General features: G+C 45.1%; 1 protein-coding gene across 5 annotated transcripts; it reads left to right on the top strand.

The window, feature by feature from the left end:
- The first annotated feature begins 846 nt into the window (after positions 1-846).
- Positions 847-12,086, top strand: TCEANC (transcription elongation factor A N-terminal and central domain containing). 5 transcript variants are annotated; one of them, XM_061408148.1, is made up of 4 exons: positions 847-1,027; positions 3,944-4,049; positions 6,252-6,296; positions 10,895-12,086. In XM_061408148.1, the coding sequence occupies exon 4, from the start codon at positions 10,918-10,920 to the stop codon at positions 12,052-12,054; it is 1,137 nt and encodes a 378-aa protein (XP_061264132.1). In that variant the 5' UTR covers positions 847-1,027; positions 3,944-4,049; positions 6,252-6,296; positions 10,895-10,917; the 3' UTR covers positions 12,055-12,086. The 5 variants fall into 5 exon arrangements, with proteins under 5 accessions (XP_061264132.1, XP_061264131.1, XP_061264136.1 ...); XM_061408147.1 differs by lacking the exon at positions 6,252-6,296; XM_061408150.1 differs by lacking the exons at positions 847-1,027; positions 6,252-6,296 and adding an exon at positions 1,048-2,609.
- The last annotated feature ends 1,003 nt before the right edge of the window (positions 12,087-13,089 follow it).

Below are 13,089 nucleotides of genomic sequence, written 5' to 3'. Positions count from 1 at the left end.
TAAGATGGAGTTGCTTCTCCTGTGTTACTGATTACAGCGTTAGTCCTGGTCCTGTCTCCCCTCCTTCTGGCTAAGTGGCTAAGTCACTTCGGTCATGTCTGACTCTGTGTGACCCCATAGACGGCAGCCCACCAGGCTCCCCAGTCCCTGGGATTCTCCAGGCAAGAACACTGGAGTGGGTTTTCATTTCCTTCTCCAATGCATGAAAGTGAAAAGTGAAAGGGAAGTTGCTCAGTCGTGTCCAACTCTTCGCGACCCCATGGACTGCAGCCTACCAGGCTCCTCCGTCCATGGGATTTGCCAGGCAAGAGTACTGGAGTGGGGTGCCATCGCCTTCTCCGCTCCCCTCCTTCTAGGTAACGTTTATCACGTGGCTCAATCATACAGTCACGCTGCTTCCTTGAACCGTCCCCCAAGTTACCCTAGAGTAAAGGATCAGCAAAGAAGGCTGCCACTTTCTCTAGTCCTACCATCAGGGTGTCTTTACGGGATCCTGGCAGGGAAAGAATGTGTACAGGTGGGACACGCAGCATGCACAAGGCTCCTTAATGAATGTCTTCTGCTTTCATATCAACTGATGCATGCGAGGGGTGCAATAAGTACTTGTTGAATTAATTACCGCGTTAAGTACACTCATTTTCGTCCTAAGTGTTGTCAACATTTAGCCGAGCGCAGTCTTGATGGGAAACAGAAAGGGTAGTTCAACAAACTTGGATGCTCAAGAGCAACAGTGGGGCTGCTTGCTTATTTCTTTTTATTTTTTTCAATTCGTGGCTGGCTGCAGATTGCCGGCTCCAGACCAGGACCAGAATTTGGGAGCTGCGGGGAGTGGGGGGTGGGGCCAGCCTCTTGCCGGCAGATCGCCCTGCGCAGACGCCACTTTCCTATAACGCATGCGTTGAGTCCCGGGCCTTGTTCTCCAGTCTGAGGGATGATTGGTTGAGCTTCCGTGGTCCCGCCCCGGCACCGGAAGCCCTCTCGGGCACCGAGGACACCGAAGACTAAGGGGTTTCGTCCGTGCTTCTCGGTGAGCGGTGTTCAGGTTTTGCCAATGTCTGTTTGGCTGCACACAGGCGACCCAGTTGTTCCCAGTGGAAGCCCACCCCGCTCGGGGAGGGTCTCAGTGTTGCCGGGCCCGGTGACCCGGACGTGCTTTCGCCTTTGCCGCTGTTCCAGCTGAGCGTGGGTAGATCCCTCAGGGCCGCCGCTCCCTGCGTGCTGGGTGCCAGGCTGTCACCCTTGGAAGTCTTGCAGCCGACTTTGCTTGTGGCTCCACCCCACCCACTGGAACCCGAACCCAGGCCAGAGTGGGCTCTTGTGCCAGTCCCTTCCCCTCGTCCCTTCCGCTGGCTATTTGCTATTGGTCGTCATAAAGCAGAAGGGCGCTAGCGCAGTATTGTGCCACTTCAGAAACTGACGCTCCTGACAGCATAATTTCTCGCCATAGAGGAAGAGGCTGCCTGTATAGCCAGAGAGGTGTATCTGGGTTGTGACTAGAAATTTAATTTTTCTCTTTAGATCTTAGGTCTAAACCCGTCTAGGTTATTGCTGATTTGTTACCAGCTTTTGGGCTTCCCTGGTGGCTCAGAGGTTAAAGTGTTTGCCTAGAATGCGGGAGACCCCGGTTTAATCCCTGGATCGGGAAGATCCCATGGAGAAGGAAATGGCAACCCACTCCAGTACTTTTGCCTGGAGAATCCCATGGAGGGAAAATCCCAAGGAGGGAGGAGCCTGGTAGGCTACAGTCCATGGGTTTGCAAAGAGTCGGACAGGACTGAGCGACTTCACCTCACTTTATTACTAATTTCAAAAACCTGTTTATATTTTTTTCTGTGGCCACTAGAGAGTTTTAAATTCTTTGTCTGGCTTGCTGTTATACTGCTGTTGGACACCACTGCCTGCAACCAAATCCAGCCTTTCTGTCTTTGAAAAAGATTTATCGTAGCAAAGCCATATCCGTTCATTTATATATTGTCTGTGGCTGGTGTATCTGACTCTTTGGGACCCCATGGACTGTAGCCCACCAGGCTCTTCTGTCCATGTAATTCTCTAGGCAAGAATACTGGAGTGGGTTGCCATTTCCATGTCCAGGGCATCTTCCCAACCTAGGGATTCAACCTGGGTCTCCCGCATTGCAGGCAGATTCTTTACGATCTGAACTACCCACTAACACAATATTTATTGTCTGTGGCTGCTGTTCCTGCTACAAGAACAGTGGAGCTGAGTAGTCCATACAGAAGCTGGATGGACTGCTGCAGCTGCTGCTGCTAAGTCACTTCAGTCGTGTCTGACTCTGTGTGACCCCATAGACGGCAGCCCACCAGGCTCCCCCGTCCCTGGGATTCTCCAGGCAAGAACACTGGAGTGGGTTGCCATTTCTTTCTCCAGTGTGTGGAAGTGAAAAGTGAAAGTGAAGTACTCAGTCGTGTCCAACTCTTAGCGACCTCATGGACTGTAGCCCACCAGCGTCTTCCGTCCATGGGATTTTCCAGGCAAGAGTACTGGAGTGGGGTGCCATTGCCTTCTCCTGGATGGACTACAAAGCCTAAAGTATTTACCATCTGGCCTTTTATAGAAAACAGTTTGCTGAACCTCTGCTCTAGAACAAGGTCAGGTATGGTAGATACATGTAAACCTCTTCATTGTATATATAATGAATATATATTATTCCTCTTCATTGCTGTATAATCCTCAGTTGAGCTTAGTGTGTGACATAGTTCCAAGGACTTTGTAAGGACTATCCCTTTTAATTCTCATATTAATCCTATGATGTTGCATTCTCCCTCCACCCCTCAACATGTTCATCGTACTTCTGGGAACTGTACCTTCTAGTCCTTCCTTATCCCCAAATGACTTGACTCCTGGGGACCTGATTAGCCCACAGGAGGCACTGTGCTGCTTTTGTTTTTTAACTAGGATATTTTAAAATGATTTTCTAAACTAAAATTGAGATAAGGTTGGTTTCCCGTGGAAGAAGCTGAGGGGCTTAGGCGCAGTGGGTACAAGCAAACCAGTCTGTGGTGCAAAGGATGATGCTCACAAGCAGAGAGGGGAGAATTTGTTGAGTAATAGTGAGCCCTGGCCAGACGTTTGCCAGGTGTGTATCAGTGAATGAAACAGACATCATTCTTCTGTGGTCTTGTAGGAAATGCTGACAAGAAAAAAATGATTTAGCGTGATACAGTCCAGTTCAGTCAGTCATGTCTGACTCTTTGCGACCCCATGGACTGCAGCACACCAGGTTTCCTTGTCCATCACTAACTCCCAGAGCATGATCAAACTCATGTCCATCGAATCGATGCTGCCATCCAGCCACCTCCTCCTTTGTCGTCCCCTTCTCCTGCCTTCAGTCTCTCCCAGCGTCAGGGTCTTTTCCAATGAGTCAGTTCTTTGAATCAGGTAGCCAAAGTATTGGAGCTTCAGCTTCAGCATCAGTCCTTCCAATGAATATTCAGGATTGATTTCCTTTAGGATGGACTGGTTTTATCTCCTTGAAGTCCAAGGGACTCTCAAGAATCTTCTCCAGTGCCCCAGTTCAAAAGCATCAGTTCTTCGGCGCTCAGCTTTCTGTATGGTCCAACTCTCACATCCATACGTGACTACTGGAAAAACCATAGCTTTGACGAGATGGACCTTTGTTGGCAAAGTAATGTCTGTGCTTTTTAATATGCTATCTAGGCTTGTCATAGCTTTTCTTCCAAGGAGCAAGCGTCTTTTAATTTCATGACTGCAGTCACCATCTGCAGTGATTTTGGAGCCCAAGTAAATAAAATCTCTTACTGTTTCCATTGATTCCCCATCTATTTGCCATGAAGTGATGGGACCAGATGCCGTGATCTTCGTTTTTTGAATGTTGAGTTTTAAGCCAGCTTTTTCACTCTCCTCTTTAGTGTGATATGCACCATGGGGGAAAAAATGTACAAATATTTGATGTTCTTAACAGGTTTCCTCCTCTGTAAGATGGCGGTAGCCCTGTACCTGTGAAGATGGAGATGAGCGTCTATAGCACACAGACTTTCTCCACGTGCAGTGCTTTCTGCTGTTAGGAGGTAAGTGCAGGAATGAATGCAGGGGACTGGGTACACAGTGACACTGTGTCAGAAAACATTGCAGTCGCTGGTTGGATTTGTAGAGAAGGTTTTCAGGCGAGTTGTGCACAGCAGGTTTTTTGTTTTAAACATTTCACAATTTAATGAGGCTCCCTCCAGCAGAATGTGAAGTCAGAGAGGTGGTGTGCATTCAGCCCTGGAGCATGTCGGGAACTGCCTTTGGGTGGAGGCCCACGAGCTGGGTCGGTCCTGCTGCGGGAGAGGAGTTGTGCCTGTGTGCTCAGGGCCGTGGTGATGGCTCTGGTTTAGATCACACTCACCTGGAGAGCTTCAATGTGCCCAGGCCTTCCCACAGAGATTCCAATTCATTCTGTCTGGGGTGAGGCCCTGGCACTGTTTTTGTTTTGGCTGTGTAAGTTCTCCAGATGACACGGATTGGCAGGCAGGAGTGAGAGCCACACACAGGCTCAGAGAGCTAGTGGAGCAAAGTCATTGAGCTGGGGGATGCAAGTGCCTGCCAGTGATTCAGTCAGATCACAAAGGAGGCTGGAAAGGGGCTTTTCACTACTGGCCAGGGACCTTGGGCTCCATCCTGAGAGCAGAGGGGAACATCTGAAGGGCCTTAAGCAAGAAAAGGAGGGGGCCTTTTGCTGAAATCTCTAAGAGAAGATGATCCCTCTAACAAAATGTCATGCGTAGAGTGAAAGCAGTGAAGAACTGGAGCCGGCCAGATAGCAGGAAGTAGAGGTTTGGTTTGTGTATCCCTCCTACGTGTGCCCCTTAGCAGCGGTGTCTGTCCTTGTATTTGCCAGTTTCTTGTCTGTGTTCTGCTGGGCTATCAGCTCCTTTATGGCAGAGAGTATCCCGTTAGGTTCAGCATCTATCGTGTACAAGATACATAACAGATATTTATTCAGTGAACTGTGTAGAACTCTAAACTGGACACACAGCCTACTTCATCTTTTTATGGCAGTTCTCAAAATGTTGTATCCCAGTTGCTTAAATACTACAGCCTCCTAAGGCAATAAATTGCTTTCTATCAACATGACTGTCCTACAGGGAGAATAGAAAGTTTGACATCATTGAAATGTTGCAGAAAATATGGAAGAGAGACACACAGTTCTTGAGGTACTAGCCTACTGTATTCCCTGTTTGCCTGGCAAAGTAATAAAGCCTGGCTTTACAAAAATATATATGGCAGTTTCTCAAAAAATTAAAAATAGAATGCCTATATGATCCAGCAACCCCACTTTTGGGTATATACCCAACAGAATTGAAAGCAGAAAGATATTTATGCATTCATGTTCATGGCAGCATTCTTGACAAGAGCCCAAAGGTGGAAGCAATTCAGGGGTCCATCAGCAGATGGATGTATAACACAATGTGGTCTACCCATCCAGTGGAATATTATCTAGCCTTGAAAGGAGGGAAATTCTGACAGACACTCCGATGTGGATGAACCTTGAGAGCATTATGCTGTGTGAAATAAGCCTGACACAGAAAAGCAGATACTGTATGATTCCACTTATATGAGGTATCTAAAGTAGTCGAACTCAGACAGTAGAATGATGGTTACTAGGGAGTGCAGGGTAGAAAGAAGTGGAGAGCTGTTGAACAGGTGCAGTTTGTTTTGCAAGACAACTAGCATTCCAAAAGCTGGTTGCACAACAGTGTCAATGTACTTAATGAACTATCCATGTCAAAATGGTTAAGATGATAAATTATATGTGCATTTTTACCACAATTAAAAATTTTTTAATGTAGAGGAACAGTAAATAAAAGCGTTATGGAATGAAGAGCAGAGTGCTTATATATATGAAACCTTTAACTTCAGTAGATTTCCATGAGTAAAGAAAAAGTTTCAACGAACAATGCTTCCATCTCCCTGAAGCCCTGAAGCTACTATTAACTTCGCCTTCAGAATCTCCTTAAAGTTCTGACCTTTCATTGAGAAATTTGACCCGAGTTAAAGATTGCCTAACCTCCTTGGGGGAACTCTAGACCAGTGTCTTATTAACCCCCTTGCTGACATTCAGCCCAGTTCAATCCTGCTTTCTCAGGTAACGATGCGTAGAGAATGAGTGTAGAACGTGAGGAGACTGAGTCCTTGCTAGGAAACGTTCCCACACATGGGGGAGGGTTCAAGTGCCCTGAGCTCCTTGTGACCGGACCATCGTGACTCCCTTGCTTGACTTCCTCCAGGTCCCGAGATCTCAAGCGGACAGTGCTGAGAGCAGAAGTCAGCAAGTGAGGATGTGTATTTTTAATTTTTCTGTGCTGTCTTGCCTGTTCTTTGTTGACTGGGCCTTTGATTATTAGGAAGACCCTTCCTACTGTTGCAGTGGATTTCAATGAAATAATGACATTTACAGCAATATGGATGGACCTAGAGATTATCATACTAAGTGAATAAGTCAGAAAGAGAAATGCAAATACTATATGATATCACTTATCTATGGAATCTAAAATATGACAGTGACATAAATGAACCTATCTATGAAACAGAAACAGACTCACAGACATAGAGAACAGACTGGGGTTGCCAGGAGGACAGGGTGAGGGCGGGAAGGATTGGGAGTTTGGGATTAGCAGATGCAAACTGCTGTATACAAATGGATAAACAACAAGGTCTTACTGTAGAGTGCAGAGAACTATATTCAACATCCTGTGATAAGCTATCATGGAAAAGAATATGAAAAAGAATATTCATGTATAACTGAATCACTTTGTTATACAGCAGAAATTAACACAACATTGTAAATCAACTACAATAAAATTTTAAAAGGAACAATATATAAGTAAATGGGTAGGATTGTGTTCCAATAAAACTTTATGTACAAAAAAATTAATCAATACATAGATCTTCATTCTGATCATTCAGAAAAAGAAATGGAATTCAAAAAGGAAAAACAAGGATCTTGAAGTACCAGTTCTCGATAATTAGACAATACCACTTACAATCCAGAATCAGTGGCCCATTGAGTTCTTGTTATCTGACTTTAAAAAAGAATAATAAATAAAAAAGACCACCAGGTGGTAAAAATACAAGACCCAGAATCTTGATCATGTGCACTATGCAATGGGGAAAACCAGTAGGAACCTCAGAGTTGTAGCTGTGGGTGATCACCTGTTCCTATTTGGGGATCAGGTTTGAGGGGAGATAGAACTGTTTGCAGTGCAGCAGTGGGCTTCTGAGGAAGGTGAGAGCCGATATGAATGCAGTCACAGGTGAGGTGAGGCTTCCCTTCTGGTGTCCTGATTCCAAGGGGCAGTAGGACTGGGATGATCCATGAACCATGGCATTTTTCAGTAAGCAAATCTCTGGAATATATAGGGTTTATTGTGAAATTGTAATAGACCCATAACTTTTCTGGTTAGGAAATCAGTGCATGTGTATACATCAATAGAAAATATAAAAAAAGAGTAAAAGAACAAACAAAAATCACTTAAGAGCTTGCCATTCAGAAAGTAACACTGTCAGGAAATTTTTGTATCTGTTTTCAGTCTTTTGTCTTCACATGTGATTTTTAAATAAAATTTGGATCAGACTTTAGATCCCACAAGCTGTGCAGCATGACCAGAAAAAAATAGTAAAGATAAAAATAAATGGAATTAGATGTTGTTTTTATTTTTATTAATTTTTAGCTTTTTTTTTTTTTTTTTGGTCACACTGCACAGCTTATGGGATCTTGGTCCCCCGAACAGGGATTGAACCCAGGCCCTCAGCAGTGAGACTACTGAGTCCTAACCACTGGACTGCCAAGGCATTCCCTCGATGTTGTTTTTAAAAAACAGCTGTGTTCAGATACACTTTTTATACTATTAGTTCACCTAGTTTAAGTGTATAGTTTAGTGGGTTTTTTTAAATCATATTCACAGCTGTGCAATGGTTACCACAGTCAATTTGAGAGAAGAATTTGTACCTCCCCCAAGAAAAGCTGTGTACCCATTAATAGCCACCGCCTCTTCATTCCACCCCACTGGTTCCCCGATTCCCTCCATCCCAGCCCTTGTCCACCACGAATTTACATTCTGTCTCTAGATTTGTGTATTCTGGACATCTCATGTAAATGAAATCATACAATATGTGGTCTTCTGTGTCTTCAATTTAGCATAAAGCTTTGAAGGCTCATCCATGTTATCTGTATCAGAATTTCATTTTATTGACAACATCCCATTGTATGGATATATTAGGGTTTGTTTCTCGATTCCTCAGTTGATAGACATTTGTATTGTTTCCACTTTTTGTCTGTTACAAGCCACGCTGCTATGAATGTTTGTGTGCAAGCCTAACCATTTGGAACCTCATCGTTTCTTCTAAGTTTGCAGAAAATTCTTACAAAAACAGCCTCCACATCTCCCATTTCCTTAAAGTAAATTTTTAGAAATAGAATTGCTGACTAAAAGGACCTTAAGCTTTACAGCACTTGTCAGGTGGTGTCTAGGAAGACTGCATTAACTATCTCTATAATTACTTCAGTGTGGTGTACCTGTGTGTCTTTGGTGATTGTTATTTAATATCACGTGCTATAATACAAGAGTCCATGGAGTCTTGAAAAGATGATATCCCTGCCATCAAAATGCTTTTGTTCACATTTAGACCAAACAGGCAGATACAGATCCAAGGGTATTTTGTAGGCAAGGTTGTGTGCATTAGGTGGAGAGACAAAGAGACGGGTTAGATAAAGTGAACTTTTGCCTCCTCGGGATGAGGTTCACACAGACATAACCAGCTTTTTACACCTAAAAGTGGTGGTGGGAGGGCGGAGAAAGGAAATGGAACGAAACTCTGGCCTAGGGACCCGTTAGTCCAAAGTCCTAAACCCTCTGGATTGCAGAGTCAGAACCTTGACCCCGATGTTCAGAAGATGTAGACGTCAGCACCGCATGGCCTGGTGACTGTTGGGGCCCATCTGACCTGCGTCCAGCTGCCTCCCAACCTGTGGTGTTTCATCATTTCTGTAGATTCCTTGGGACTTCTGAACAGCATCTGATTTTGGCTCTGTTTTTCATGCTTTTATATTCAGAAAAGTCCTACTTCAAGACTATAAAATCAGGGAATTCCCTGGCAGTCCAGCAGTTAGAACTCCATGCTTCCACTCCAGGGAACCCGGGTTCAGCCCCTGATCAGAGAACTAAGATCCCCCAAGCCAGTCAGTCAGTTCAGTCGCTCAGTTGTGTCCGACTCTGCAACCCCATGGACTGCAGCATGCCAGCCCTCCCTGTCCATGACCACCTCCTGGAGTTTACTCAAACTCATGTCCATTGAGTCAGTGATGCCATCCAACCATCTCATCCTCTGCTGTCCCCTTCTCCTTCCGCCTTCAGTCTTTCCCAGCATCAGGGTCTTTTCCAGTAAGTCGATTCTTCGCATCAGGTGGCCAAAGTATTGGAGTTTCAGCTTCAGCATCAGTCCTTCCAATGAATATTCAGGACTGATCTCCTTCAGGATGGACTGGTTGGATCTCCTTGCAGTCCAAGGGACCCTCAAGAGTATTCTCCAACACCACAGTTCAAAAGCATCAATTCTTCGGTGCTCAGCTTTCTTTATAGTCCAGTTCTCAAATCCATATATGACTCCTGGAAAAACCATAGCCTTGACTAGACGGACATTTGTTGGCAAAGTAATGTCTCTGCTTTTTAATATGCTGTCTAGGTTGGTCATAACTTTTCTTCCAAGGAGTAAGTGTCTTTTAATTTCATGGCTGCAGTCACCATCTGCAGTGATTTTGGAACCCCAAAAAATAAAAGTCTGCCACTGTTTCCCCTTCTGTTTGCCATGAAGTGATGGGACCAGATGCCATGATCTTAGTTTTCTGAATGTTGAGTTTTAAGCCAACTTTTTCACTCTCCTCTTTCACTTTCATCAAGAGGCTCTTTAGTTCTTCTTCACTTTCTGCCATAAGGGTGGTGTCATCTGCATATCTGACGTTATTGATATTTCTCCCGGCAATCTTGATTCCAGTTTGTGCTTCCTCCAGCCCAGCCTTTCTCATGATGTACCCTGCATATAAGTTAAATAAGCAGGGTGACAATATACAGCCTTGACATGCTCCTTTCCTGATTTGGAACCAGTCTGTTGTTCCGTGTCCAGTTCTGTATGTTGCTTCTTGACCTGCATACAGATTTCTCAGGAGGCAGGTCGGGTGGTCTGATATTACCATCTTTTTAAGAATTTAGGTTCAGCCCCTAATTGGAGAACTAAGATCCCACAAGCCACAGTACAGCCAATAAAAGCTATATATTAAAAAAAGTAAAACTATAAAATCAGCAAGGACTTCAGTTTAAATAGCTGAACACGGGGGAAAATAGTCTGGCCTCCTCAGCCTTTCCCCATGGATGCTGACATTGGCATGTTTTCATTCCCAACATAACCACCAAATTCCACACACAGGAGTTGACTAGTCTTGATCTGGAAAGGGCATTCATTTGTAAAAGTAGAGATGGGAAAGTTACAGCAGCTCTTTCAGCAAGCCTCCTTTAAGTGATTGTTACTGCAGAGGCTGTTTATAGGGCCACTATTTTTGTTGTTGTTGTTGTTGTTTTTAACTATGGAGACTCAGACTTTTGAGACTGAACCATACTGCATTGCAGATTGCATTTTCTAACATGTCACACCCACTTTTATCACCTAACTCTTTCTCTGCCTGGCTCAGATGGTAAAGAATCCACCTGCAATGCAGAAGCTCTGAGTTCTATCCCTGGCTTGGGAAGATCCCCTGGAGAAGGGAAAGGCTACCCCCTCCAGTATTCTGGCCTGGAGAATTCCATGGACCATATAGTCTCTGGGGTCACAAAGAGTCAGACAAGACTGAGCGACTTTCTTCTTCTTTTTCTCTGCCTAGGTAACTGGCAGAGAGCACGGTGCATGTATGACGGAGCTGCGCCCGGCAAACACAAGCTTGAGAACCTGGAAAGCCCTTTTTTCTTGGCAGCTCAAACGATGTCTGACAAGAACCAGATAGCGGCCAGAGTTTCCCTTATCGAGCAGCTGATGTCTCAAAGGAATTTTGAGGATCTCGGCCATCACCTCACTGTGCTGGAAACTCTGCATGTAACTCCAGAGCACCTTCAGGAGACGGGGGTGGTCAGGGCGGTGTACAGAGTCCTCAAAAACTGCCCCACAGGGGCTTTGAAGCAGAAAGCCAAGCGTTTGCTGTCAGAATGGAAAGTGCTGTATAAGGATACTCTCTGCAAGCCAGAGGGCAGCCCTAAACGATTTCCTCTGGGTGGAAGTCAAGAAGAAAATCGAGGACTTCCTCCTGACCCAAATCAGGAGGAGGAGGTACGGGGTGGCTCTAGGTATAATTGTCTGGTCACATCCCAAGATGTGGCGGGATCTGTTGAAACGATCATGCCGGAAGACAGCTGCAGCAGAGTGGAGACTAAGGCAGTGCCTCTCAGTGCCTGGGACCCTCAGTCCACCGACCTGGCAGAGAGTGGGCAGCTGGACCCCATAGTGCCTGTGAGAGCCAGATGCACAGAGCTGCTGTACGAAGCTCTAACTGCTTCCTCCCCGTCCCAGCCCAGAGCCCACGTGTGGTCCAACTTGGCACAAGAAATCGAAGCGCACGTTTTTGCCCTTCACCCCAAGAACCTCCAAAAATACAAAACATGCATCCGCAGCAAAGTGGCCAATCTAAAGAACCCCCGCAATTCTCACTTACAGCAGAACTTGCTCTCTGGGACCATGTCTCCGAGAGAATTTGCCAAAATGACCGCCATGGAGATGGCCAGCCAGGAACTGAAGCAGTTGAGAGCCTCCTACACGAAATCTGCCTTACGGGAACATTACCTGCCCCAAGTGGTGGAAGGCACACCGACGAGGAAAATAAAATGCAAGCGCTGTGAGAAATTCAACTGCCAGGTCACTGTCATCCCCAGAGGGACACTCTTCCTTCCAAGTTGGGTGCGGAATGCAGGCCCAGATGAAGAAATGATGACCTATGTCATCTGCAATGAATGTGGGGAGCAGTGGTATCATAGCAAGTGGGTGTGCTTGTGATTATAAATAAATGTTCTTTTAACAGCAGATAACTGAAGTGATATCTTTTATCTGTACCACCTTTTTATGCTTGTCTTTTAAATCTTATACATACTATTCTTTTTCTTAATTGAGGTATAGTTAATTTATAATGTTTTACTAGTCTCAAGTATACGTATGGCAAAGTGATTCAGTTCAGTTCAGTCGCTCAGTCATGTCTGACTCTTTGTGACCCCATGGACTGCAGCATGCCAGGCTTTCCTGTCCATCACCAACTCCCAGAGTTTACTCAAACTCATGTCCATTGAGTGGGTGATGCCATCCGACCATCTCATCCTCTGTTGTCCCCTTCTCCTCCTGCCTTCAATCTTTCCCAGCATCAGGGTCTTTTCAAATGAGTCAGCTCTTCCCATCAGGTGGCCAAAGTATTGGAATTTCAGCTTCAGCATCAGTCCTTCCAATGAACACTCAAGACTGATCTCCTTTAGGATGGACTAGTTGGATCTCCTTGCAGTCCAAGGGACTCTCAAGAGTCTTCTCCAACACCACAGTACAAAAGCATCAATTCTTTGGTGCTCAGCTTTCTTTATAGTCCAACTCTCACATCCATACATGACTACTGGAAAAACCATAGCCTTGACTAGATGGACCTTTGTTGGCAAAGTAATGTCTCTGCTTTTTCCAAGGAGTATGCATCTTTTAATTTCATGGCTGCAGTCACCATCTGCAGTGATTTTGGAGCTCCCAAAAATAAAATATGCCACTGTTTCCCCATCTATTTCCCATGAAGTGGTGGGACCGGATGCCATGATCTTCGTTTTCTGAATGTTGAGTTTTAAGCCAACTTTTTCACTCTCCTCTTTCACTTTCATCAAGAGGCTCTTTAGTTCTTCTTCGTCTTCTACCATAAGGGTGGTGTCATCTGCATATCTGATGTTATTGGTATTTCTCCTGGCAATCTTAATTCCAGCTTGTGCTTTATCCAGCCCAGCATTTCTCATGATGTACCCTGCATATAAGTTAAATAAGCAGGGTGAGAATACACAGCCTTGATGT

This window comes from Bos javanicus, chromosome X, assembly GCF_032452875.1.
Source record: "Bos javanicus breed banteng chromosome X, ARS-OSU_banteng_1.0, whole genome shotgun sequence".
NCBI lineage: Eukaryota > Metazoa > Chordata > Mammalia > Artiodactyla > Bovidae > Bos > Bos javanicus.
This window is presented reverse-complemented; position numbering and strand designations above follow the sequence as displayed.